Source organism: Juglans regia, chromosome 1, assembly GCF_001411555.2.
Source record: "Juglans regia cultivar Chandler chromosome 1, Walnut 2.0, whole genome shotgun sequence".
NCBI lineage: Eukaryota > Viridiplantae > Streptophyta > Magnoliopsida > Fagales > Juglandaceae > Juglans > Juglans regia.
Genome location: NC_049901.1, coordinates 39,370,962 through 39,395,400, shown reverse-complemented (window position 1 = coordinate 39,395,400; position 24,439 = coordinate 39,370,962). Strand labels below are relative to the sequence as shown.

Sequence of the window (24,439 nt, the reverse complement as noted above, 5' to 3'; positions counted from 1 at the left end):
TAAAAATCAAATCACTATAATATTTATGGGACCTACACATTTTTCAACTACCTACTCAAAAGTCAACAATTCAACATACTTCACACATCCAAGCAACTCAAAATACTCTCAATGGGACCCACAAACTCACTCCAATCTCTACTCATAACTATTCAAAAATATCCTCAACACTTCTCAACACCCAAACGTACCCTTAAAAGGCCAATTACAAACACATCTCATAAGCCCATGTAGGAGAGCAAAGTCGAAAATAGACAAAGAGAGATATTTTAATCTCTTGCCAGTTGTTATGCCTGCTAGCCACATGAAAGAAATACAGATGGTTTTACTTAGGCATCGGAGATGTTTGATACCCTTTAAGCCTTCTTTGGTTATTCTGGTGCAGGTTTAATGAGGGTGTTCATGGGGTGTGAAACACGTCCATAACAACTATCATAATCGATGTGTCAAAATACGTCGAAAATAAACAAATGCATCATCAAATCCCCACACCAAAATGGAAATAAAACTCAAGTTATAAACAACCATTCTAACCTGTAATTTTTCCTCAAGTATGTGAACTCCCTTCAGTACTTAAAAAAAAAAAATATCTAATCAAAATTTCATCAAGCCCGCATAAACTCTGGCATAGATCTACAACCTAAACTACTACAAGATATGAACTGAAGATAACCACATTAGGATGAGCTCAATAAACCAAACTGGGTTAAAACAAATGGGCAACGAAAATCTTTTCAATGCAAAGTGGGTTAAACTCAGGCTTTAGTTGCTCCAATGCCTCTAACCTTCTAAGCGATCAAACAAATTTCAAACAAATTCTAAACTTGGGCTTGCTTCAAACATCCTAACAGGAGAGAGAGACACGTACTGAGATGCCGACAACGAGAGAGAGAGGGCGGTGAGAGAGAGATAGTGGAAGAAATTTCGGCATCGCAAGGGAGAGAGAGAGACAGAGAGAGAGAGATCCATCTTGGGGTACTGGGTTTTTAACTCGATACCCGGGTCTCATACTCATATTTGGGCCACGTGATGCTGCTCTGAAACCCAGACCGAGAGGAAACCCAGCCTGGGTGCCCAAGCCTAATAATATCCATACTATTCGAAAAGTTTTAATAATTTATTAACAAATATTTAATACTATTTTACTTATAAAAATTAAGACAACTAAAAATATCTCTTGCATTTATTATGATGATTAAGACCTCATTTAGTTATACAGATAAGATGAAAATTAAACGTTAAATAAAATATTGTTATAATATAATTTAAAGTTGAATTATATATTATATTTTATTTAAAAATTTGAAAAAATTATAATGATTAGATAAGATGATATGAGATGCTTTGTCAAAACAAATGATGTTACTTTCAAGAAATTCACAATTGTTAAAAGAGTAGTGATAGGCTAACAACTCATTCATAACTTATAGAAACTTTAAATATAATAATATTTTTTATTATATTTAAAGACATCAAATAAAAAATAAAAGTCAAAATCAAATTTAAAATAATATTATTTTATTATATAATTTTATACAAATTATTATTTACTAGTAACTTTATCATTTTCATTGTTGAAAAATGAAAACATCTTAAATGTGAGTAATCATTTGACATTTGTCCTACAAGAAATCTCTGACCAAAGATCCTCTAAAATCGAAATTGCAAATGTTGAGATTTTAAAAAGTCTAAAATCTCCATTTATGAGGACTTCAATTCTCTTTTAGTTTCTTTGTAAAAATTTCTAATTTTCTTAATTTATTAAAGAACTGATTGATTTTAAATATCCAATCTATTGAATTCTAAAAGCTTATACCTCTTGGATTTTTAATACATTCTTAATTTTATGAATATTACTTTTGTATTGAGGTATGTAGCTAGATGAGTGGCGGAGCAAATTAGTAAATGGTTTGTGAAAAATAGAAAATACTGATGTAATTGAAGTATTATGATAGAAAGAAAGTTAATAGAACATGAAATTCAGTGACGCATTTAGTCATGTAAGTTGGATGCATGCCTCGACATTTTGCGCTATGGATTTGGTAGAGCCCACAATCCTATGGCGGTGGAAAGTCACCGTGGATCTCCTTGGTTAAATTTTATTTTCATTTTTTAATTTGTGAAAAATATTTATTTTATTTTATTTTATTTTTTAGAGTTGATACGGATGAAATACTTGATGTGAAAAGAAATTTTATTAAAAAAATAATTAATACAGTTTGATATGGTAGTATGGTATTTTAAACTATAAATTATTTTTTTGTAATATAAATATGATATTTCTCATCAAATCATGGTAATTTATAAATTTATTTTTATAAAATATTAAATAAATATTAAAAAAATATAAAAATATTGATGAGAAAAATGATAAATGATACATGCAATTTTTTTATAATTATATTTTAAAATATGATATTTATATAAATAATCTTATTTTTATAAATTATTTTATAAAAATATCATTCATTTAAAATATTATATAATAAAAATAATTATACGCCTGTCATTTTTCGCCAAAGAAAAGAAAGCCGACAAACAACTAGTTACCACGTCAGCAACGAGGACCAGATACAAGGAAACCATACTGCCCAATAACTTTCAAGAGATAAAGTTTGATCAAGAAGGCCTGAGAACTTTCCAGATCTTCATCTCCAGTATAAAATCCCCTATCTCTATGGCCTCCATTCTAATTTCTACGCAACAATTAAGTTCTCTGTTCTCTCTCTCTCTCTCTCCCCTCCCTCATCGCTTGTGTTTGTTAAGATGCCGAGCCGATATCCAGGATCCATTACCCAGGACTGGGAGCCCGTGGTGCTCAACAAGTCGAGGGCCAAGGCCCAGGACCTCCGCAACCCGAAGGCGGTGAACCAGGCCCTGCGTTCCGGGGCTCCGATACAGACAGTCAGGAAGGCCGACGCTGGTTCCAACAAGAAGGCTGCTCCGGTCGTCAACGCGAGAAAACTGGACGAGGCGGCCGAGCCGGCGGCCCTGGATCGAGTGTCAACCGAGGTGAGGCAGGCGATTCAGAAGGCGCGGCTGCAGAAGAAGATGAGCCAGGCAGACCTGGCGAAGCAGATAAACGAGCGGACGCAGGTGGTCCAGGAGTACGAGAACGGGAAGGCCGTGCCGAACCAGGCGGTGTTGGGGAAGATGGAGAAGGTTCTCGGCGTGAAGCTCAGAGGAAAGGCTGTAAAGTGATCACGTTGCATGGCTGTGGAAGGTCCCGGTGTGTTTGGTGGTGTTAGTTTTGGACATATATGTGTGTTGGTTCTTGGGTCTTGGGGTTGTTTAGCCCTTTCTTGTTTGTAATAGAACGGTAGCTAGGGTTTCCATTTTGCCTACAGAGAGGCTGGTGAAGACTGATAGTGGAAGAAACTAAAACGCTTGTACAAATATATGAAAATGACATACGGAACTTCAAATTATCAATTGTTGATCTTCTCTCTTGGCTTTTAGATCATTCTAATTTCTTGAAGATGTGTGAACTGCGATGAAATCTTTAAGCCTTTGTATTCTATAAAAATAAATTCACATGGCTTTATATCGTGGTGCGTTGAATTTATACTAATTTTGTTAAAAATTAGATGTTTTGTGTTTGGATTTAAATTTCTAGAACTAAAGAATGTGAAGAGGAATTCTTAGGAAACTTTGGGAAAATTATAGTGTCAAAGTCAGACTATCCTTTTTAATTTGTTGGAAATTATTTTTGTAAATGATGTAAATATATTAAGGATGAGACTTTTTAAAGATTCTGGAAAAGCAATTGAGTAACATCATCAATTTCTTTTTTTGTTTCTTTTTTTTTTTTAAAAAAGACTGGCAATCTCAATCAGAGGTGGCATAAAGATAGAAGGAATAGCACGATAAAAGTGGAAAATGTGAATCCTTTAAAAAGCATAAAACGATAAAACATGGGAATCGTTTTAGTAGTAATCGTTTTAGCCAGTCCCAAAGGCTTTCTTATTTTTATGTTATTCTGTTTATTTTTTTTCCTAAGTTTTTCCTCCTTAGCGATCTACTATTTTTTGGCAACCTCCGACCAACACGCAATGCCGGTTCAGCCTCCCTAGTCGTCGATCTTTAAGTTTGAGGAAGAAAAACGCGTTTCTCCTTAGAGAGTTTGGCGCACGTGCGGCTTCTGTAGTGCGGGTTTTTCAGTCGCAGCCGCGTCCTACAGCGATATTGGTGGTCACGCACGGCTCCACCAGCTTTAGAGGCCTCAGATCATTCAGATCTGCTCGTTCGTCCACCTCCTTAGGTGGCGCATGATCTACACGCGCCGCCACTGCCTGTGTTGACTCGTTGCCGATGACTCGGCTTAGATTCCGGCTACTACTCTATGTTACTGCTTTCCATAACTAGTGATCTTGTAAGAGGGATGAAGGACCTCTCCAAAAATCATCTCCAACCAATATGTGATGGTGCATCCACCACATTTACCGCTTCCAGCAGAGGTTCCACCGTCTTCAGCGGTGGTTTCATCGTTCGCATTTTTGCGAACATATTTTCGTCTTTTGATAAGACGGCGTCCTTTTGTAGGACATGGGTAGAGACCAAGAAATTGGTCCCAAATAAACCTGCTCACCACATTGCACTGTTTTCTATTGCTTTTTGGGGCGATTGTTGGGGAACTCCACCCCCTCTTTATGTATTACTTTTTCAGTTTAATGAAATTAACTTACTTAGAAAAAAAATAATTAGATTATGTATTGTGAGTAGAGTAAATCTTGATATATTTATTTATTTTTCTTTTTTACTTTTAAAAATATGATGGTATCTTAATTTTATTGATAGCCTTTATTTGTGATGCAAGAAAATTGTGGCTACAGCAAGATACCTGGGGGATACATTATAATCAAAAAAGCAAATCCAAACATCAAAATTACTAAGACATCCGATTACTTAACAAAGGTTCAATGAAAAACATAGTAGGCCAAACTAGACAAAACAATTAAAACCAGAGAAGTGCTCGCTCCTAGAAACCAATGAGAACTTTTTGTGTGGGGTTTCTCTATTGTATCTCTTGTCTTCTTCATTTGGGTAGTGAGAAATGTTGAGAAGTATTGAGAAGAGTTATGAATAATAATAATAAAATGAAAAAGTAATAATAGAATATTGAACAGTAATAAAAAGTAACTAAAAATTAATAATAAAGTATTGAATAGTAGTAGAGTATTTTTGGTACCCAAGGCTATGGCTAAGCTCTGAGTCAACAAAACCATGGCATAAAACCCATCCAACGGCTAGGTCCAAGATCATAATTAGCTTTCGAAATGTACTAGAAGACTTCAACAACATTTTTTAGTTTTCTAAATATAGGGAAATTCCCCCTGTCCAGCTGAATGCTACCCCTAATGCTAGAAGGCAACGTAGATAAAGAATATCATGAGCCAGTTCGACCTTTAGCACCCATTTATCAAAACCATCAATAATCAAATTATTTTCTCTATAGCAATGGACTAAAGAAACATTACTAAAGAAACATTAAGCCTAGCTAGTCGACTTTGTATTTCATCCCAATAATCTTCCATATACCAAAAGCCACATCTATGAGATCTCAATCAGTTAATTACTAACATTGAATCTAGTTCAATCTCCACAAATAATAGTCCCAACATATCAATATGCCGAAGTCTATGAAGTAAACCCATCAACTCTGCATAATTGTTAGAATTATGCCTTGTAGCTGCTGCAAAACCGCATACCAGGTCACCTTTTTCATATCTCTAATAATACCTCCTGCACCTGTAAGACTGTTCATCCGAGCCGGTACCCAGATGACCAAACCCGGATATAGCCGAGCCGGGTACTGGGTTTAAAACCCGGAACCTGGATTTTAAACCCGGTACTTGGGTTTTGTTTTTATCTCATAACCCACGGTTTTCAATTCCACTCGCATCTCACTTATAAAAAAAAACTCCACTTGTATCTCTCTCTCTCTCTCTCTCTCTCTCTCTCTCTCTCTCTCTCTCTCTCTTTCAATCCGAAGAAACCCTAGCCTCCCTCCCCCATTGCCGACGAAGAAATGCTAGCCTCCCTCCTTCAGTGCCGACGAAGAAACCCCGTCATCCTAGTGACCCCATCATCGTCGTTGTCGACTCGCCTCATCCTCATGACCCAAGGTTTGTTCTCTGCGATTTGGGTCCGTTTTATTCTGATTTGGGTCTCTTTTGTTACGATAAGACAATGCTATCTGCTGATGTTTCTTCTCACCCTCGATCTTTCTCTCTTCTCATCCTCTCTATCTTGTGTCGTCAGATACCTTGGAATGATGACAATAAAATGCTATGGCTTGTGTAACTTTTGTTCAGGTAAGATCGATGCTACGACATTCTATGCTAGATCTGGGTTTTTTTTATTATTTTGTTAAATATGGATATAAAATATATGCTTTTAGTTTGATAGGTCTGGTTTTTTTTTTGTTATTTTGCTAGTAAAATGGCCTCTCTGTGACTGGATTTTTGTTCTCTCTGTTGATTTTGGGTTTATTTTGAAGTGAATGTTTGAATGGAGTAATCTTGGTGTAGTGTTTTTATGGGTTAGATCTGAATTTGTGAGACCTAGAAGGGGAGAAGAGTGAAAATATCTATAACCATAGAGTCTCCTAATAAGATCTGGATTTGGGTTTGTGAGATCTAGATCGTGGACATAAGTTTTAGATGATGTTTTATATCTAGGGATTCTTTATGTTAATACATTAATTGAAAAGGCATTAAGGAATGAGCCATTGACTGTCTATGGAGATGGGAAGCAAACCAGGAGCTTCCAATACGTTTTGGATATGGCAAGTGGTAACGCTTTTTTGTAAAAAAATAATAAATTACTGAAAAATTTGAATATGCACCATAAATTACAAAACTGAAAATATTGCAACTTTTTATAGTTTAGGATCAGGATGTGTTTTGCAAAAGGCAATCTTAAGTGATACGGCTTCATTGAACTGGAAATTATCCTTTCTCTCATGCCTGCCCATGAGACAATCTTCTTTGCACGGATAGATTACCAGATTTAGAATTTGCAAATTAAAGATGTTCTTCTTTTGATAGAAACAATAATGATGACACTTCTCACCTGTATGACATTTTTTATTTTTTATTTTTGTACTTTTGATTTTTGATTTCATTATGTTTGTAATTAGGTAACATTTAAGGATCCAAATTCAGCCAAGAGAGCTTGTCAAGACTCAAAACCACTGTCCTGTGGTTGTTGGAAGAAGAGTTAATTGATGAAAAAATTTTTGATTTTTTGCATACAATTTGTTGTGTATTAGAGTTTTGATTAAAACAATATGTGTTTTGTAATATTTTTAGCAAATTAGTTCAAATAATGTAATATGTAGTAGACTGCATCGTGTATGTCGCATGTATTTTACAAGATGAATATTGATTTTTTTTATACATGCATTTAGTTATAAAATTAATTAATTTTTATAGGCTTATGCTGTATTAAGAGTTGAGTTTTCTCTATTCCTTTAAAGGCCATTAACTGATTTTAATTCTCAGCCAAATGCAGACAAATTCTTTGAAGTCTAACTAATAATAAATTAGCTTTTACAACAACAAAAAAAAATCTAGGTACAACCTGGGACCCAGATTTTCGGTTTTCAAAAATTCGGATCCATCCTGGTTCCGGTTCGGGTCTGACCTGGACCAACCCGGTCCGGGTTCAGACCTGGGTTCGAAACCAAGGTCCCGGTCCTGGTATACCCGGCTTTTAACCCAGATGAACGCCCCTACGCACCCGAAGGACTTGGATTACCAAGAGAACAACCATCCACATTCAACTTTACCCAACCTTGTTTCGAATGCTTCCACTTGACTGGAGTTGCAACCTATTTCATTGTAGCTTTTAATGGCAGATTAAAACATTGGGAAATAACTACATCACGCCGAGTAAGCATATTTATATCCTTAAGTTTTAAAGCAAGTCAAGACACCTAATATTTAATGGAAGACCAAACCAGTTGAATCGACTCCATCAAGCCTTCTATCCTAGCCTTGCAATGACGCCCCCATAAGCAGCAAGTTATGATAGCCAGAAGGAGACTCAGCAATTGACCAGGACGAATTGAATTTCATGCCCGCCTATGCCAATAATCAACCCTTTGTCTCCATGAGCAACCTTCCATCCAAGGTATTTCAAGAACCACCGAACAAATTATCCATATTTTTTCAGCAAATTCCCCTCTCGCTAGTACATGATTAAGATCTTCAAAATCATAATTTGATCAACAATCACATCGAGAAACAATAGGTATACCAATTTTTCAGACTCTGTCATCCAACGGAAAACATTCATGTATGACCTTCCACATGGTGATTGAAATTTTTTTTGGAAGAGCTGTATGCCAAACCCATTTCTCCCAAGGGAAATCTGAACCTCTCGTACATATACAATTCCATGTGCTTCTTGTAGAGAATTTCCTATTAGCATTTGAGAGCCATATCAGCACATCATGCCTAGTTTTTATCCTGCCCAGTTGCAAAATTATTTCCTCAGCTTTTTGATGTCCCACCAACCGAATAAATAGCTCCATATTCCAACCCAAACCAGTTTTACATTCATCCAATTTTAGATTCGGCAACTCAGAGATCTGAATATTGTCACATGATGACGCATTGTCAGCCCAGTGATCACACCAGAAATAGAGATGTCTCTCCCGAACTTTCCATTTAGAATGAGTTTGCACTAAGGGAATACTCTTCAAAATCATTTTCCAACAGCTAGACATATTTCTTTGGTGTAGAACCTTTCTTTGGATCCACCAAAGAAATATGTCTATCACCAACATGTTTAGCATGGAAAAAGTTGGACCAAAGAGACGTATCTTGCAACAAATTCCAAGCTAGTTTCTTGTGGAAAGGTGACTACACTTGTTGTAGACTACGGATACCCAACCCACCTTTTGAAACTGACTTACAAAGATCCTCCCAAGAGCGTCATTTTCTCTTCGCCTTACCATCTTTCACTCCCCAGAAAAAGTGCTTGTGATTCTTCGAATTTTCTCAAGAACAACTATAGGTGTCCTTAAGATTGAAAGGCTATGGACAAGTATACTTTGAAGCACATGTTTAATGAAAAGCAGCCACGCCCCACTAGATAACAACAGTCTAGCTTGCCATCCCTCCAATTTAGATTGGACTTTTGCAATCAAGTCATCAAAATGAACAATCTTCAATCTTTCTGAAATAATCGGTACTCTCAAATATTTGAAAGGAAAAGAATCTTCCTGAAGAAGTTCACGACGTCTAGACACTGAAACTTGCGAAGAAAAAAATATAGAGGATTTCCTTTTGCTTACTACTTGTCCTGACCATTGTTTATAAGTCTTCAACACATCAGTAATAGCTTTCAAATATGCCTTTCTCCCATTACAAAATAACACCACATCATCAGCGTAAAACAAGTGAGAAATAATAGAGGTTTCCCTCGGATGATAAAACAAAATGATCTTGCCTAGTTCAACCTGTTTTTTTATCATCCTTGAAAATATTTCCTCTGCTAAAATGAACAAATAAGATGAAATAGGATCACCTTGCCGCAATCCTCTACCACCTTTGAAAAAACCTTTTGGGATGCCATTCATGACCACAGAGAACCAAGGATTAGTAATATACTATCTAATCAGCATGCAAAAAAATTCTGAGAACCCGAAAGCTTTTAGAACATGCAAAAGAAATGATCAATCGACACTATCATAGGCCTTCTCCATGTCAATTTCCAAAGCCACATTTTCACCATAAGAAGGTTTATTAATAGCATGCATCATCTCTTGAGTCATACTAATGTTTTAAAAAATGCTGTGACCTGGGAGAAAGACTCCCTGTTTAGGTGAAATAATTTTAGCAAGCAATGGGGAGAGACGATTAACCATAATCTTTGAGCATATTTTGTAGAACACAGTACACAGGCTTATCGGCCTAAACTTATCAAAACTTACCAGATTTTCCACTTTCGGAATTAATACTAAGAAAGTTGTATTAAAAAATTGTGGAAGAGTCATACCTCGAAAAAACTCCACCACAACATTGACCACATCAATACCCACTATGTGCCAACAAGATCGATAGAAACCCGACCGAAACCAGTCAGGTCTCGGGCTACTATCTTGCGGGATAGAGCAAAGTGCATCATAAACTTTCTGTGAAGTAGGAACACGAGATATCAACAAGAAATTACCTGTTGGACCAATCTGTCTAGAATTGGCTCTTCACGTCAATTGCCAGCCTCCAAGAACTGTGAAAAATAAGTGATAACCCCTTCGTGAATCTGCTTAGGTGAGGAAAGAATAGTGACATCCTCAAGCTTCATCTCTTTCACCTCTTTATGATTTCGATGACTGACAGCACGGAAAAAAGTTGAGTCTTCTTCACCCTTTTGTATCCAACCTTATTTATCTTGTTGAGCTAAATGCTTCTCTTCCTTATTCAACCAAACTGAGAGCCCCAATTGGGAGGCAACTAAATCATCCTCCACATCTTCTGAAAATTTAGATTGCAAATTGCCCTCCAATCCCTTTATACGTTCCTCAAGTGCTATTATGTTAGTTTCAGTCATTCCAAAGATTTGCTTGTTCCATGATCTCAGAACAATCTTTAATCTTTTAAATTTTGTCACAAGCATATACAACCTTGAGCCCCCAACTACTTCTCCATTCCAAGAGTCAGAAACACAATAAAAAAACTAAGGATGAGAAACCCACATTTGCTGAAATTTGAAGGAAGGATAGGCATAGAGTACTAATTGTTTCTCTAGCGATACCTGCATCAATGCATGATCAGAAGAAGTTCTTGCCAAATATTTCGTATGAGCATAAGGAAATACATAAAAAGCCGCCATATTAAGAAAGTAACGATCAAGTCAAGCCCAGTGTCTAGATAGTCCAGAATGACCATTACACCAAGAAAAATAATTCCCACTAAATTGCATATCTAGCAATCTGCACGAATCCACCTAGCCATTAAATTCCTCCATAGCCAAAGCCAATCTCGGCCTACCCTCCTTTTCGCTCCAAGTCATTCCTAATAATATTTAAATCACCCATCACCATCCATGGTAAATTATGAATATTGGCATCTATCAAAGCATCCCAAAGCCTTCTACGCTCCAAGTAGGAGCATTTCGCATAAACAAAGGTAAAAGGGAATTCTTTTAGTTTTTTATTGATCCGAATTGTCAAAAATTGATCTCCCATACACTCAACAACAAGCTTTTGAGCATTTCTTATTGTATTCACATAGTTGAAGTTACAAACTTAATTAATTTATAACAAATTTAACTAACCACTTCCATAAGGCGAGTATAAAAAAAATGAGTCTTATGTATGTTTAGGGGTACTGTAACGGGTCCAATTGGATTTAGTTTTATATATTTTTTAAAATCAAACTGATATATACTAGTTTTGAAAACTTAAGAACCGATATTGGATTGATTCACTATCAAACTAGAACTTCCAATTTTTTTGGTTTCCGTTCGGTCCGGTATGGTTTTTCTGGTCTTACAGATTACTTATGTTAGTTATAATAATATGATGATTATATATATATATATATATATTAAACTATTAGTCTATTTATATTTTAGTATAAGTACATTATTTTATAATAATTAGCACATATTAGTATAATATTGAATTTAGCTATAGTCTATATAATTTTTAGACTTTTTGTATGAGTATATTATATATATGATTAAATATGTAAAAATGTATTTACAAAAAGAATATATATTATAATCTATTATGCCAAAAACATATTTATCCTTTATATATATATAATAAGTTTATATTAATAACTTAATATTAATGTTTATGCTTAAAACTAAAATTTATACGTTATATAAAATGTTATATATTAAAAATTATAAGATTAATTTTGTCTTATATCACATGTTATATTAATTTTATGTTATAAGATTAATAGACTTGAATAATGAGATTATAATTTCATATTATATCAATTAACAATTTAACATATAATATAAAAAATTATAAATATATATACTGATCCGGTTTGATTTAATCTGATTTTCAAAATATGAAAATCAGTACCGTATTGGACCACTTAAAAACTGGACCGAATCTAATAATTTCAACCTGTTTTCCTTTTTTTTTTTTTTAACACCCCTACATATGTTTATGTGTGACAAAAGTACTTGAACATACAAGTAAAGATCTCTAATCTCTTTCTACAATTTGTTAGAGCAATCATCTTAACTCCTTGATGCTCAAGTGCAGAATTATTTTGAAAAATTCTAGTAGCCTCATAAGCGATCGATGTAGAAGTGCAATTACAATAATTTAACATAGGGTGTAAGGTGAACAAAAATCCAAACTTATAAAGATTTGCTTAAGATAATTCAAATTAATTTTATTTAACAACCTCAAAAATACTCTCTGATCTCTCAGGGGATTGTCCCTCCAAAAGCATTTTCAGCATTCGAGCCTCCCATGCTATCACAATTAAGGTTAGTTTGGACATTGAGGCGTTCTTAAATATTCTCATATATTTTATTTTTAAATATTATTTAAATATAAAATATTTTTTAATTTCAGATTTATAATTTTTTTATTTAATCATTATAATTTTCTTAAACTTTCAAACAAAACACAAAAAAATAATACAAATTTTCAAATTTAAAACAAAAATAATATTCAAACAATTTTTAACTTTATAATATTTTTATTTCAATTTTAACTCTCATTTTCCAAAAACTAATAAAAATTTTTAACTCAAACTATTTCACTCTATTCATAAATCATTTCATTACTATTCATAGATATTATGAGGTATTTGATGAGGTATTTGGATTTATTTGGAGAGTGAAATGAAATGAGAAATTATTAGCCACTCATTGAGGGCGGGTTTGGTCCTGAAAGAGAGTGTTAAGATATAAATTAAATAATAAAATCTACTTCTTCTTATAAATTTAAACTTTTGAGATGAGTAGTATTTCTACAAGATGAGATCACCCGGCCATCTTCAAATATACAATATAGAGTTCACAAGCTTCCCACAACCTTATGGAATAAATAGCGCACACTACTTTCTTGCGGTGGTATCTTACTATAGTAGACTAATTAAAGTAGTCTAACAATATTTTAGACTATTTCAATGAGGGAAGTGCTACACTCATAAAAGAATTATATAAAAATAATCTCACAAATTAGCGTAGTTTCATGTGAGTCGTCGAATATGGATTACAATAAAAATAATTTTATAATTTGATAAATCATATAAAGATGCAGCAGTTTATGAAATTATTTTGATGTAATGTTAGAATATTTCTCTTTCAACAAAGTACCAAGAAAATAGGACCATAGCAAATTCCAACTAGCAAGCTAGCTAGATATAAAGAAAGAATAAAGTTAGCTTTTCTGAAAGGAGGATAATAACAGCTGATTGACAAAGTACGTAGAACCAGTTCGATGTGCAATCGGGTCCATTAAGGAATATCAACTCACTCTGGCATAATACTTCAGGCAGAAGTTTTTTTGAAAGCGCCAACTTTTTTCTACCGTATAATAAATTTATGTAAAATAAAAAAAGATTACAAAATTATAAAAATTTAATTATATATAAAATTAGATCTCAATAATTTATTATATATAAAAAATAAAATTCTAAAAACATAACTTAATACATGTTTTGCATTTCTGATGATAATATTTCATAGATCAATAATAATCATCTATTATTATTTTTATAATGAAATATTTAGAATTTATTTTCTTCCTAAAAACCATCAAATAATGTTTTAGAAAGTCATCTTTTATTCTTTTAAGTTAGTTTATTAAGTTTGATGCATAATCTAAATATTTTCGTATTGCATTAATTAAATATATAATGCTATATATAATTGAGATCTTAAATAATTTTTTTCTTGTTTAATGAAGTCTAAAGGACAAAACATCTTAATTATTTTTCATATAGATCATCAACCTTAAATTATTTTTTTTTTGTATTTTCACTTTGGTGATGCACATCCTTAAAAATAGATAATATATAGAAATTATATAAAATTTTGAGACTATTGGCCGAAAAAAATTGGAGAGACATTTTAATTAGATATATATTGAGATTTTAAAAAATTTCAGAGAGCATATAAAAATTAGAATAATGATATACACATAACAGATTATATAACATATTATACAACAATATTATAAGATAAAAGTATTTTTATAAAATGATGTTATTTTTAATATTACATAATAATACAATAATATTATTATGTAATATGTTGCGTAATGCGTTATGCGTAAATTATTTTCCTTAAAAAAACTTGCCCGGTAAGTACGTCGTGGGTCTGCCACTGATACTTGATCTGTACGTCTCTCCACGTGACATGTGTACGAAACATATGCATGAACCAATATGGTAATGCACAAACACGACACCATAAAAAAAGAAAAAGCAAACGAATTAAACAGTACTAATTCTGCTATATATATATATGCAAACACGTATATATAATTAATAGCTGAGTGAGAGTTTATAATGGGGTCGATTTATTAAAAGAATACGTACAGACCACCTTAAATAAGATACTTAGCAAAACAAATACACGCAAACAATTAATTCAAGCCCCAAAAATAAGAATAAGTACTGATTTGGTAAAACGTATAATGATCTAGCTTCCATATCATGCATGTTTGAGGTGCAATTAGAAGGGGATATTCATGATCTTGATGATCATGAATTCGATTCTTCAAAGCCAGGGAGTATTATAAAGGGGAGTAACAACCGATTTAACTTGAAGATACTTGTGAAGGGCTTCCAATCCAAGATCTCTTCCAAATCCACTCATCTTATACCCTCCAAAAGGGCAGTCATTGTCGAAAGCGAAATAACAATTGATCCAAATGGTGCCTGCACGGATTGATCTTGAGACAGTGTTAGCAACGTTTATGTCCTTGGTTAAGATGCCCGCTGCTAGGCCATATCTAGTGCTGTTGGCCCTCTCTATCGCCTCCTCCATTGTTCTGTAGTACTCGTTATATATTAATGTTCATGAGATATATAATTAGTATAAATAGTGAGCATTTCTATCTATCTGCAAGTAGTAGTACTAGAATATTGCACGTACGTGCTGCTAAACATGATCATGACTGATGGACCAATTAACAAAACTGATGGACTAATTTTTCATAGAATGTACAAAAAAGTAGTATTAGAGCTTTTGTACTCACTTGAACTTCGCAAGAGCCATTACAGGCCCAAATATTTCATCTTTTGCTATAAGCATTTCTTCCTGTACGTGCATGTCATGGACCGGAGATCAATAATATAATAGATGAAGGGAAAACGACTTTAGCCTTTAATTCCACTAAAAAAAAAAAGGATCGATTTGATCAAGCTGTACACGTACGTTGTAAAGTAAAAATAAAATAAATATATACATACATACACACACACATGACTTGCCTTGACTTCAGAGAAAATTGTAGGCTCAATGTAATATCCCTTCCCACCCAATGGCTTGCCCCCTGTTAAAAGGGTGGCTCCTTCTCTCTTTCCATGCTCAATGTATGAGAGAATTTTCTCAAACTGCTTCTTGTCGACCTGCACATGATACCAAAACTCAATCAAGTTAAATAAACCGGTTGTACTTTACAATAAATAATGCCATGCCATGTCTTTTTGTTGTTATTTTGGACCATTATATGTAGCTTTAATGGGATTATGGGACCAATACACTTCCTTGTTCATGAGTACTTCTTGGATTTCCTTGATTAATTATTCATCTTCTCCCAGCAGCTTGTTCGTGTCTGTTAGTTAATTGCTTGGTACCCCACGTCGATCCCAGAGAAAAAAACATGGGAAATTAATGATATATATATACACAATGAGGTGCATGCAGTTTGGATATATAATGAGTTGAGATGAGATGATTTTAGATGAGTTGAATAAAATATTATTAGAATATTATTTTTTAATATTATTATTATTTTGAGATTTGAAAAAGTTAAATTATATATTGGAAAATTCTATACACCATACTACTATCCCACTTTCATCCCACTAAGTATGATGTGACACATTTATCACTATTAAATGATCATTTATTGCAAGCTTCTTTATCATCTAATGGTTATAAATGTACTACATACCATTTAGTATGATTAAAATATGATGAGTGTGGTGTATATCATCACTCTTATATATTATATTTTGTATGAAAATTTAGAAAAATTTTAATGATGAGATGAGATGAATTGAGATCACTTCTCAATCCAAACGGGGCTATTAATGTATAGATCATGAAAGCTAGCCTCAATTCATACCTGCGGTCCTTGTTGAACTTTAGGATCAAAAGGATCCCCAACTACCCAGGCTTTTGCCTTCTCAACTAATTTCTTCACAAGTTCGTCATATATCCCTTCTTGAACATAAACACGAGAACTTGCCACACATATTTCTCCCTGATAAAAGTACCAATATTAGTAAAGAAAAATTTCATTTTAAGGTACAATTTTTTAGCTAAATTAGTTTTCTAAAATGAACTTTATTTAAAAGAAAAAAAGAAAGAAAGAAAACATGGAATTTACCTTGTTATGTAGGATGCCGAAAATGGCTAGCTCAGCAGCCATATCTACATCGACATCGTCAAAGATTATGAGGGGTGACTTGCCACCTAATTCAAGTGAAACCACTTTCAAATTACTTGCTGCTGCGGCCTGCATTACCTTGCGTCCAATTTCTGGAGAGCCAGTAAAACTAACCTGAAAAGACCATCACTCTAGATTCAAAAGCACAGTACTACCCCAAAGCAATGAACTCATTGACCAAGACATTTTTGAAAAAGGAACATAAACAAGGGATCGAAACACTCAATTAAAAGTCAGAAATTACAGCATCAATATCCATGTGAGAGCTAATTGCAGCACCAGCAGTTGGTCCAAATCCGGTTACAACATTGAGCACTCCATCAGGGATACCGGCCTTGAACAAGAAAAGATAAATGGGAAAAATATCAGGAGGAACTCGTGCGTATATATGAAAGCTAGAAAAGGCAACTATTGTATTGAATATGGATAAGGATAATGTATGTATGCAAAATGACTTCACTACACTACTAGTTAAGGACTGGATTTGAGCCAGTTGAGGAGTCACTCAACAAACCAGAAGAAGATGCAGGGTCTATGAAACGTCATACTATGATCATGCATATGATCAGATTTTCCTTTCTCAAAGTCTTGATTTTAAGACCCTTAATTCATGATACAAGATGTGAGAAAATATGAAAAATCAAGAATTGCATAATTCATAGATAGCTATGACTTTGCCAATGATCAGTTTTGTATTTGAGAGAAAAAAAGACTATGAGTACTTTACCTTATGAAATATGACTTCTAAGTAATAATAGCATGGCAATTTGAATTGTATATAAGGATCGATACAAACTTACTAGCTTAGCAAGATGAGCATAGTAAAGAGCCGATAGAGGAGTTTGTTCCGCGGGCTTGACAACCATAGTGCACCCTGCGGCTAAAGCGGGGCTAATCTTCAGTAAGAACATCGTCGTAGGGAAGTTCCAGGGGATGATGTGTCCCACGACACCAATAGGTTCGAGCAATGTGTATCCATGAAACTCACGTGACATCTTCAATACCTCCCCATGAATTTTGTCAGCTGCACCTGCATAGTATCGGAGAGTACTTGATGCATGAGGAATGTCTACGGCCTTCCCCATAGTGAACAATTTCCCAGCATCAATTGTATCCAAGGAAGCCAATTCTTCTACATTTTCATCAATCAAGTCTGCGAATTTCATCATTATCCTTGCTCTCTCCTGCAACGTACAATTTCCCTTTAGCTGTTGCAAATTAAATCTTGGTCTTGCACAAGGGGGTTGAGAATTAAAGCAATAATCTGATCATCAAATGGCACTTGTCATCCAATTCTGATCGTTGAGTTGGATAAAAGTATGTACATTGATACAGTAATCTCGATAAAAAAAAAAAAAAAAAAACAAACTCGTTATAACTTTTTTGAGTTTTCATGATCATATCCTATATAGATCTTTCCAGTATATATATATGCTGTTTATAAGATATAAAATAAATAATAAAATCTACTTCTTCCCATCAGCTTAAACTTTTAAGACAAGTGGTGATTTCACATGGTATCAGGGCAGAGGTTCTGAGTTCGAACCCTGACTCTACACTCTATCCCATTTAATTAAATATTTCACGTGTTGGGCCATCCATTAAGGGAGAGTCTAGCCCACACGTGAGGGGGAGTGTTAAGATATAAAATAAATAATAAAATCTACATCTTCCCATCAGTTTAAACTTTTGGAACAAGTGGTGATTTCACATATGCAATAAGACTCATGTTCGATTATGGGATTGATATCATTTAATCTTAAATACTATAAGAAAACAATTATATATCTCTCAGTATGTGTAATGTTATCTCTATCATTTTTTCCTTCAATGAAGCCTTATTGACATAAGCTAGCGAGGCGAAGAGGCTGCCGCCCAGCACTCTATTAAGTTAATTTTCTTTAATTTGAGTGAAAATACATTATTTATTTATTTATATAATGGCTTAAGTTTTAAAAGGGTTCTGATCATGATGAGTCATTATAATTGACTCCATATTAATTCGGTTGTGGGTGTGACTATAAAATGGACTTTCATATTAAAATAAATAAAAAGTTTCTAATAAGATTTCATATATTTGCATAAAATTTTCCAAATTTCAGTAGGGGTGCATATATTCAATGTGACTGTGCTGTTGAGACCTTTGACTTCCGCTTTCTCTTCGGTGTGTGGTACATAATAAATATTTCTCCGCTTAAGCTCAAATACTGGTGCATGTACTTTACCTCGTCACGGAATCTCAATGAAAAGGCTACCTCCCGAACAGTCGAATTAATTAGCATTTTCTTGAAGGTATCACCCAAGTCATACAAATTAAGTTTTTTTAAATAAATAAAAAAAAAGTTAATAACCAACGTACGTACAAGAAAAAAATAATCAAGGATATTTATTATAAGCATATATAGAGAGATCGAGTACATACAGAGCCAGGCAAGCGAGGCCATGGACCATGGTCGAAAGCCTGTAGGGCAGCTTTCACCGCCAAATCGACATCTTCTTTGTCTCCTTCTGCAATTCTCGCTATAGTTTCCATTGTTCTTGGATCTATGGTCTCGAACGTCTTTCCTGATTATTCCCAAAGAACAAAATTAATGATACGAAAGTACATACAGCAAAAAACTTTATTGTTGGACCCGGCCGGTGGTGGTACTGTAATCAATGATATAAAGTTGATAAGTGGCTTTCATGCATGCATTACCTCATACGTCGTCACAGGCACCAGACATAATGGCCGATCGAAATGCAGTACTTATAGATCATACATCATGCACCTCGCGACAACATCCTCAATTCCATGTACGAAAACTTGATAATTATAAGGTATTGTACTAGTTTTTGTAAACTACTACGTCGTACTTGATTTTAATTTACGATGGGCCGACAGACTTATTTGATCATGAATTAAGAAGAGGTTAGACGTCACTGGAACTTACTTATACGTTCAGTACTTTCGGTGCTTAATATTTTCGTACGTAATTAACAGCCAGAACCCTCGGCTGTTCTATATATGTACTTTGTTGGTCGGCTGCAATATATATATATATATATATATATATATATATGCTTTAACTAAATTAAATTCATGAAAGAAACAATCGAAGTAGCTAGTGGCATGCGTATGATGTATTTGTATGTGAATATAGATCATGAACAAACGATGATTAATTCTTCTTCTCTCTCAGCTTGTAGTTTGTTTAGATCCTTTCGGGCCACCGGCCTTTTGGCTTTAGCATAAACTGCTTGTCATAATATATATATATATATATATATATATAAATATATCTATCTATCTATATATATATATATATATATATATATCTCTCTGTCTCTCTCTCTGTCTCTCAAGTGATAAACTAACTAAAACGTTGGGAAACGAAGGGGAAGTCCTGAATATATAATCCGGAAAATTTACAAACGTACGTAGTAATTAGTTTGATAGAGAGAGATCTAGATCATGGATAGTAATGAAAACCTGAAATGGAATCAATGAATTCTCCATTGATGAACAACTTGGTGAACTTGATGGTCGGGTTCTTGACAAAAGACGCTGGGCTATCATCAGTATCGCAATGACCCCCCATCTCTCTGATCTCTCTCTTTCTCACTTAATTTTCTCTTTCACGTTTGAGAAGGTTGAGCTCTTCCAGTACTGATCTGGTGTTCTTTGTTAAATATGCGACACACACGTCCACACACACACACACACACAGATATATATATATATATATATATATATACTCTCTCTCTCTCTCTCTCTCCCTATATATATATATATATATATATATTTAGAAGCAGCACTGACTCGTTCCCCTCTTCCCCTGGCCGGCACGATTGGGGTCTGGTGTCAACCTCCTAATTAAAGGCACCCATGGGTCTGGTGCCAGCTTAATGCGCCCAACTGGGTCACAATATGAAAGTCTCGTGCACTATATTAAATTGTTCTTGTAATCCGGGCTGTTCTTGTGGAGCTTTAAAGACAGTAATTGATCAACATCAACAAGAATATGTTGTTCAATTTTTGATGGGTCTAAATGACTCTTTTACACACATTCGAGGGCAAATTCTCTTAATGGATCCAATGCCATCCATTGACAGAGTTTTATCCCTTACTTTACAAGAAGAGAAGCAAAGAAAGGTGGTGGGATCATCTTTGATGACTGAAACTGCTGCTTTGTTCAGCAAGAATGTTAATCTTCCTGGCACAATGATCAAGAATTATCAGAAGCAACGTTCTAAGCCAATTTGTACTCATTGTGGTCTTGTTGGGCATACAGTTGATAGATGCTACAAGTTACATGGATATCCACCTGGATATCGCCAGAATCCAAGAACCAAAACATCTTCTGTACATCAAGTTTCATTATCTTCCACTGATTTTGATGAAGCATCCATGGCTTCAGATTCAACTCCTCATTTTCCTTTCACCAAAGAACAATGTCAACAACTTCTTTCCTTTCTACAACCTTCCTCAACTCAGCCTACAGCAATGAATGCTATGAGCAACTTACCTTCTGTTTCAAACTCTTTGAGTCTATCAGGTATGATTAATTCACCTGATTTTGTTTCTAAGCAATCAAATTCCTGGATAATTGATAGTGGTGCTACTGATCATATGGTCAGTTCTATTTCGCATTTCACTACAATTACCTCTGTTATAAACACTTCAGTAAAGTTACCAAATGGAACATGTGTCCCTGTCACACACGTTGGAAATGTAAAACTTTCAGACTCATTAGTCCTTCATAATGTTTTATATGTTCCATCTTTTTCTTTTAACCTCATCTTAGTCAAAAGGCTCACAGAAAATTCTTGTTGTTTTCTGTTTCTTTCTCATTCTTGTTTCATACAGGACCTACACTCATGGAAGACGATTGGAGTGGCTAAACAAGTAGCTGGGTTATATTTGTTGCAACCATTTGTTATGAATTCTAGTGTATTTTCTGCTGTAAATCTTTCTTCCTTTGATCTTTGGCATTTTAGGCTAGGCCATCCCTCTCTCAACAAAATTCAAACACTACAAAAGTTGCTGCCTGATATACATACTCCTTCAAATTTCAATTGTAATATCTGTCCATTGGCAAAACATAAAAGATTGCCATTCAATACTAGTCATTCCTTCAGAAATAAAATCTTTGACTTGATACATTGTGATATTTGGGGTCCTTTCTCTGTTGAGTCAATCACTGGTTTTAGATATTTTCTTACAATTGTGGATGATCATTCACGTTGTACTTGGGTATATCTAATGAAAAATAAATCTGACACTCGCTCTCTAATTCAGTCATTTTTTAAGCTCATAGAGACACAATTTGATATTCATATCAAAACTATAAGGACTGATAGAGGGGCTGAGTTTGATATGCCAGATTTTTATTCTTCTAAAGGGGTCCTACATCAACAAACATGTGTTGCTACACCTCAACAAAATGGTGTAGTTGAGCGTAAACACCAACATCTCTTAAATGTGACAAGATCTCTTAGATTCCATGCAAATTTACCTCTTGTATTCTGGAGTGAATGTGTTCTCACAGCAACCTACTTAATAAATAGAACACCTTCTCCTCTACTAGCCAATAAAACACCATATGAGGTTTTATTCTCAAAATCACCAAATTATTCTCATCTTAGAGTATTTGGTTGTCTTTGTTTTGCATCAACTTTATCTCATAATCGTTCTAAATTTGCACCTAGAGCTCATCCCTGTGTTTTTCTTGGATATCCATATGGCACCAAGGGATACAAACTCTATGATTTAGAAACAAATGCCATCTTCTTATCTAGAGATGTCATTTTTCGAGAATCTGTTTTTCCTTTCAAAACTGGACATGATCTCTCTACTCAGTCAATAGTCATACCAGTTCCTCAAACAGATGATCTGATTCCTATTGATACATTCACATTTCCTACAAATCAGATTGTTCCCAATTCCATGAATGAACCCACAAATGATACAGTTCAAAATCAAGTACCAGTTCCAATTGTTTCTCAGCAAAATTCAGTAACTCCACAGCCTAAAATTAGAAAATCCACTAGAGTTCACAAAAATCCTTCATATCTTGCAGATTATCATTGTAACCTAGCTAATGCTGCAGAGGCCACTTCATCATCTAATTCTTTGAGTAAAGGTTCTATCTCAGGTATTCAATATCCAATATCTTCTTTTTTATCATATTCTAATCTTTCCTCTACTCATAAAGCATTTACACTCTCCATTTCTTCTCAAAAAGAACCAACATCTTTTAGACAAGCCATTCAACATACTCAGTGGTGTGATGCCATGGCTGATGAAATTAAAGCCTTGGAAGATAATAAAACTTGGACTATAACTCACTTACCTCCAAATAAGCAAGCTGTTGGATGTAAGTGGGTTTACAAGATCAAATATAAATCTGATGGTTCTGTGGAAAGATACAAAGCCCGATTAGTGGCTAAGGGCTATACACAGCAAGAAGGATTGGACTACTTAGAAACATTTTCCCCAGTTGCCAAGTTAGTCACTGTACGGGTTCTTTTAGCCATAGCTGCATCCAAAAATTGGTCTTTACACCAATTGGATGTCAACAATGCTTTTTTGCATGGAGACTTAGAAGAAGAGGTGTACATGTCTTTACCTCCTGGTTTTCATTGTCATTCGAAGGGATCATCTGCTCAGGGGGAGTTTATGCCTTCTGCTCAAGCTAATTCCACTAGCTCTCAGCTTGTGTGCAGACTAAATAAGTCTTTATATGGCCTGAAGCAAGCATCAAGACAGTGGTTCTCAAAGTTTTCATCTGCTTTGATAGCTCATGGTTTTATCCAATCTTCAGCTGATCATACTTTGTTCACTCGACAGCAAAATAATTCATTCATTGCATTACTAGTTTATGTAGATGATATAATCATCACCAGTAATGATGATGCTGCTGTAGATGATTTAAAGAGATTTCTTCATTCCCAATTTAAGCTCAAAGATCTTGGGCCTTTGAAATACTTCCTTGGCCTTGAGATTGCCCGTTCCACAAAAGGCATTACAGTTTCACAAAGAAAATATGCTCTTGAAATATTGTCTGATTCAGGTTATTTGGCATGTAAACCAGCCTCATTTCCTATGGACCAAAATTTGAGATTATCCAAAACAAAAGGAATGCCTCTTCCAGATCCACTTTGTTATAGGAGATTAGTGGGTAGACTTCTCTACTTAACCATTACAAGGCCTGATTTATCATTTTCTGTTCAAATATTAAGTCAGTATGTTGCAAATCCCACTGAAGTTCATTTGGCAGCTGCTCATCGTGTCTTGAGATACATCAAAAGTAATCCTGGCCAAGGCTTATTCTTCCCATCAACAAATGATCTACAACTAAAGGCATTCTGCGATGCAGATTGGGCTGCATGCAGAGATACTAGAAAATCTATTACTGGTTTTTATGTATTTCTTGGACAATCACTCATTTCATGGAAGTCCAAGAAGCAAAATACAGTATCTAGGTCTACAGCAGAGGCTGAATACCGTGCTATTGCAACAACAACATGTGAAATTACTTGGCTGCAACACTTGTTGAAAGACTTATTTGCACCACAGTCCAAGCCAGCTGTGCTTTTTTGTGATAATCAGGCTGCCATGCACATAGCAGCCAACCCAGTTTTTCATGAACGTACAAAACATATAGATATAGATTGTCATATTGTTAGAGAAAAACTGTTGGCAGGAACTATGAAGACACTGCATGTTTCCTCAATTGGGCAGCTAGCAGATATTTTGACTAAGCCTCTTGGCTGCAATCTATTTTCTAATATTCTTTCCAAGATGGGTGTTATTAACATTTACACTCCATCTTGAGGGGGAGT

The 24,439-nt window shown here is 34.6% G+C and overlaps 2 protein-coding genes across 2 annotated transcripts; one reads left to right on the top strand and one right to left on the bottom strand.

Annotated features, from left to right (window-relative positions):
* Nucleotides 1–2,579: 2,579 nt before the first annotated feature.
* Nucleotides 2,580–3,444, top strand: LOC108992693 (multiprotein-bridging factor 1c). Its single transcript, XM_018967325.2, has one exon. The coding sequence runs from the start codon at nucleotides 2,767–2,769 to the stop codon at nucleotides 3,199–3,201; it is 435 nt and encodes a 144-aa protein (XP_018822870.1). The 5' UTR covers nucleotides 2,580–2,766; the 3' UTR covers nucleotides 3,202–3,444.
* Nucleotides 3,445–14,580: 11,136 nt separating this feature from the next.
* Nucleotides 14,581–20,271, bottom strand: LOC108992688 (aldehyde dehydrogenase family 2 member C4-like). Its single transcript, XM_018967314.2, has 9 exons — nucleotides 20,085–20,271; nucleotides 19,035–19,177; nucleotides 17,413–17,796; nucleotides 16,857–16,946; nucleotides 16,553–16,726; nucleotides 16,289–16,426; nucleotides 15,429–15,566; nucleotides 15,194–15,255; nucleotides 14,581–14,986 (listed from the first exon to the last, which is right to left on the bottom strand). The coding sequence occupies exons 1-9, from the start codon at nucleotides 20,191–20,193 to the stop codon at nucleotides 14,713–14,715; spliced, it is 1,512 nt and encodes a 503-aa protein (XP_018822859.1). The 5' UTR covers nucleotides 20,194–20,271; the 3' UTR covers nucleotides 14,581–14,712.
* Nucleotides 20,272–24,439: the final 4,168 nt, after the last annotated feature.

Bases quoted from the DNA above. Each gene is read 5' to 3' on its own strand.
- LOC108992693 (XM_018967325.2), top strand. From the start codon at position 2,767: ATGCCGAGCCGATATCCAGGATCCATTACCCAGGACTGGGAGCCCGTG.
- LOC108992688 (XM_018967314.2), bottom strand. From the start codon at position 20,193: ATGGGGGGTCATTGCGATACTGATGATAGCCCAGCGTCTTTTGTCAAG. The intron at 16,947-17,412 runs GTAAGTTTGTAT...TTCTTGTTCAAG, and splicing joins ATGCTCATCTTGCTAAGCTA to GCCGGTATCCCTGATGGAGT. The intron at 15,567-16,288 runs GTATGAATTGAG...TATCATGTGCAG, and splicing joins AAGTTCAACAAGGACCGCAG to GTCGACAAGAAGCAGTTTGA.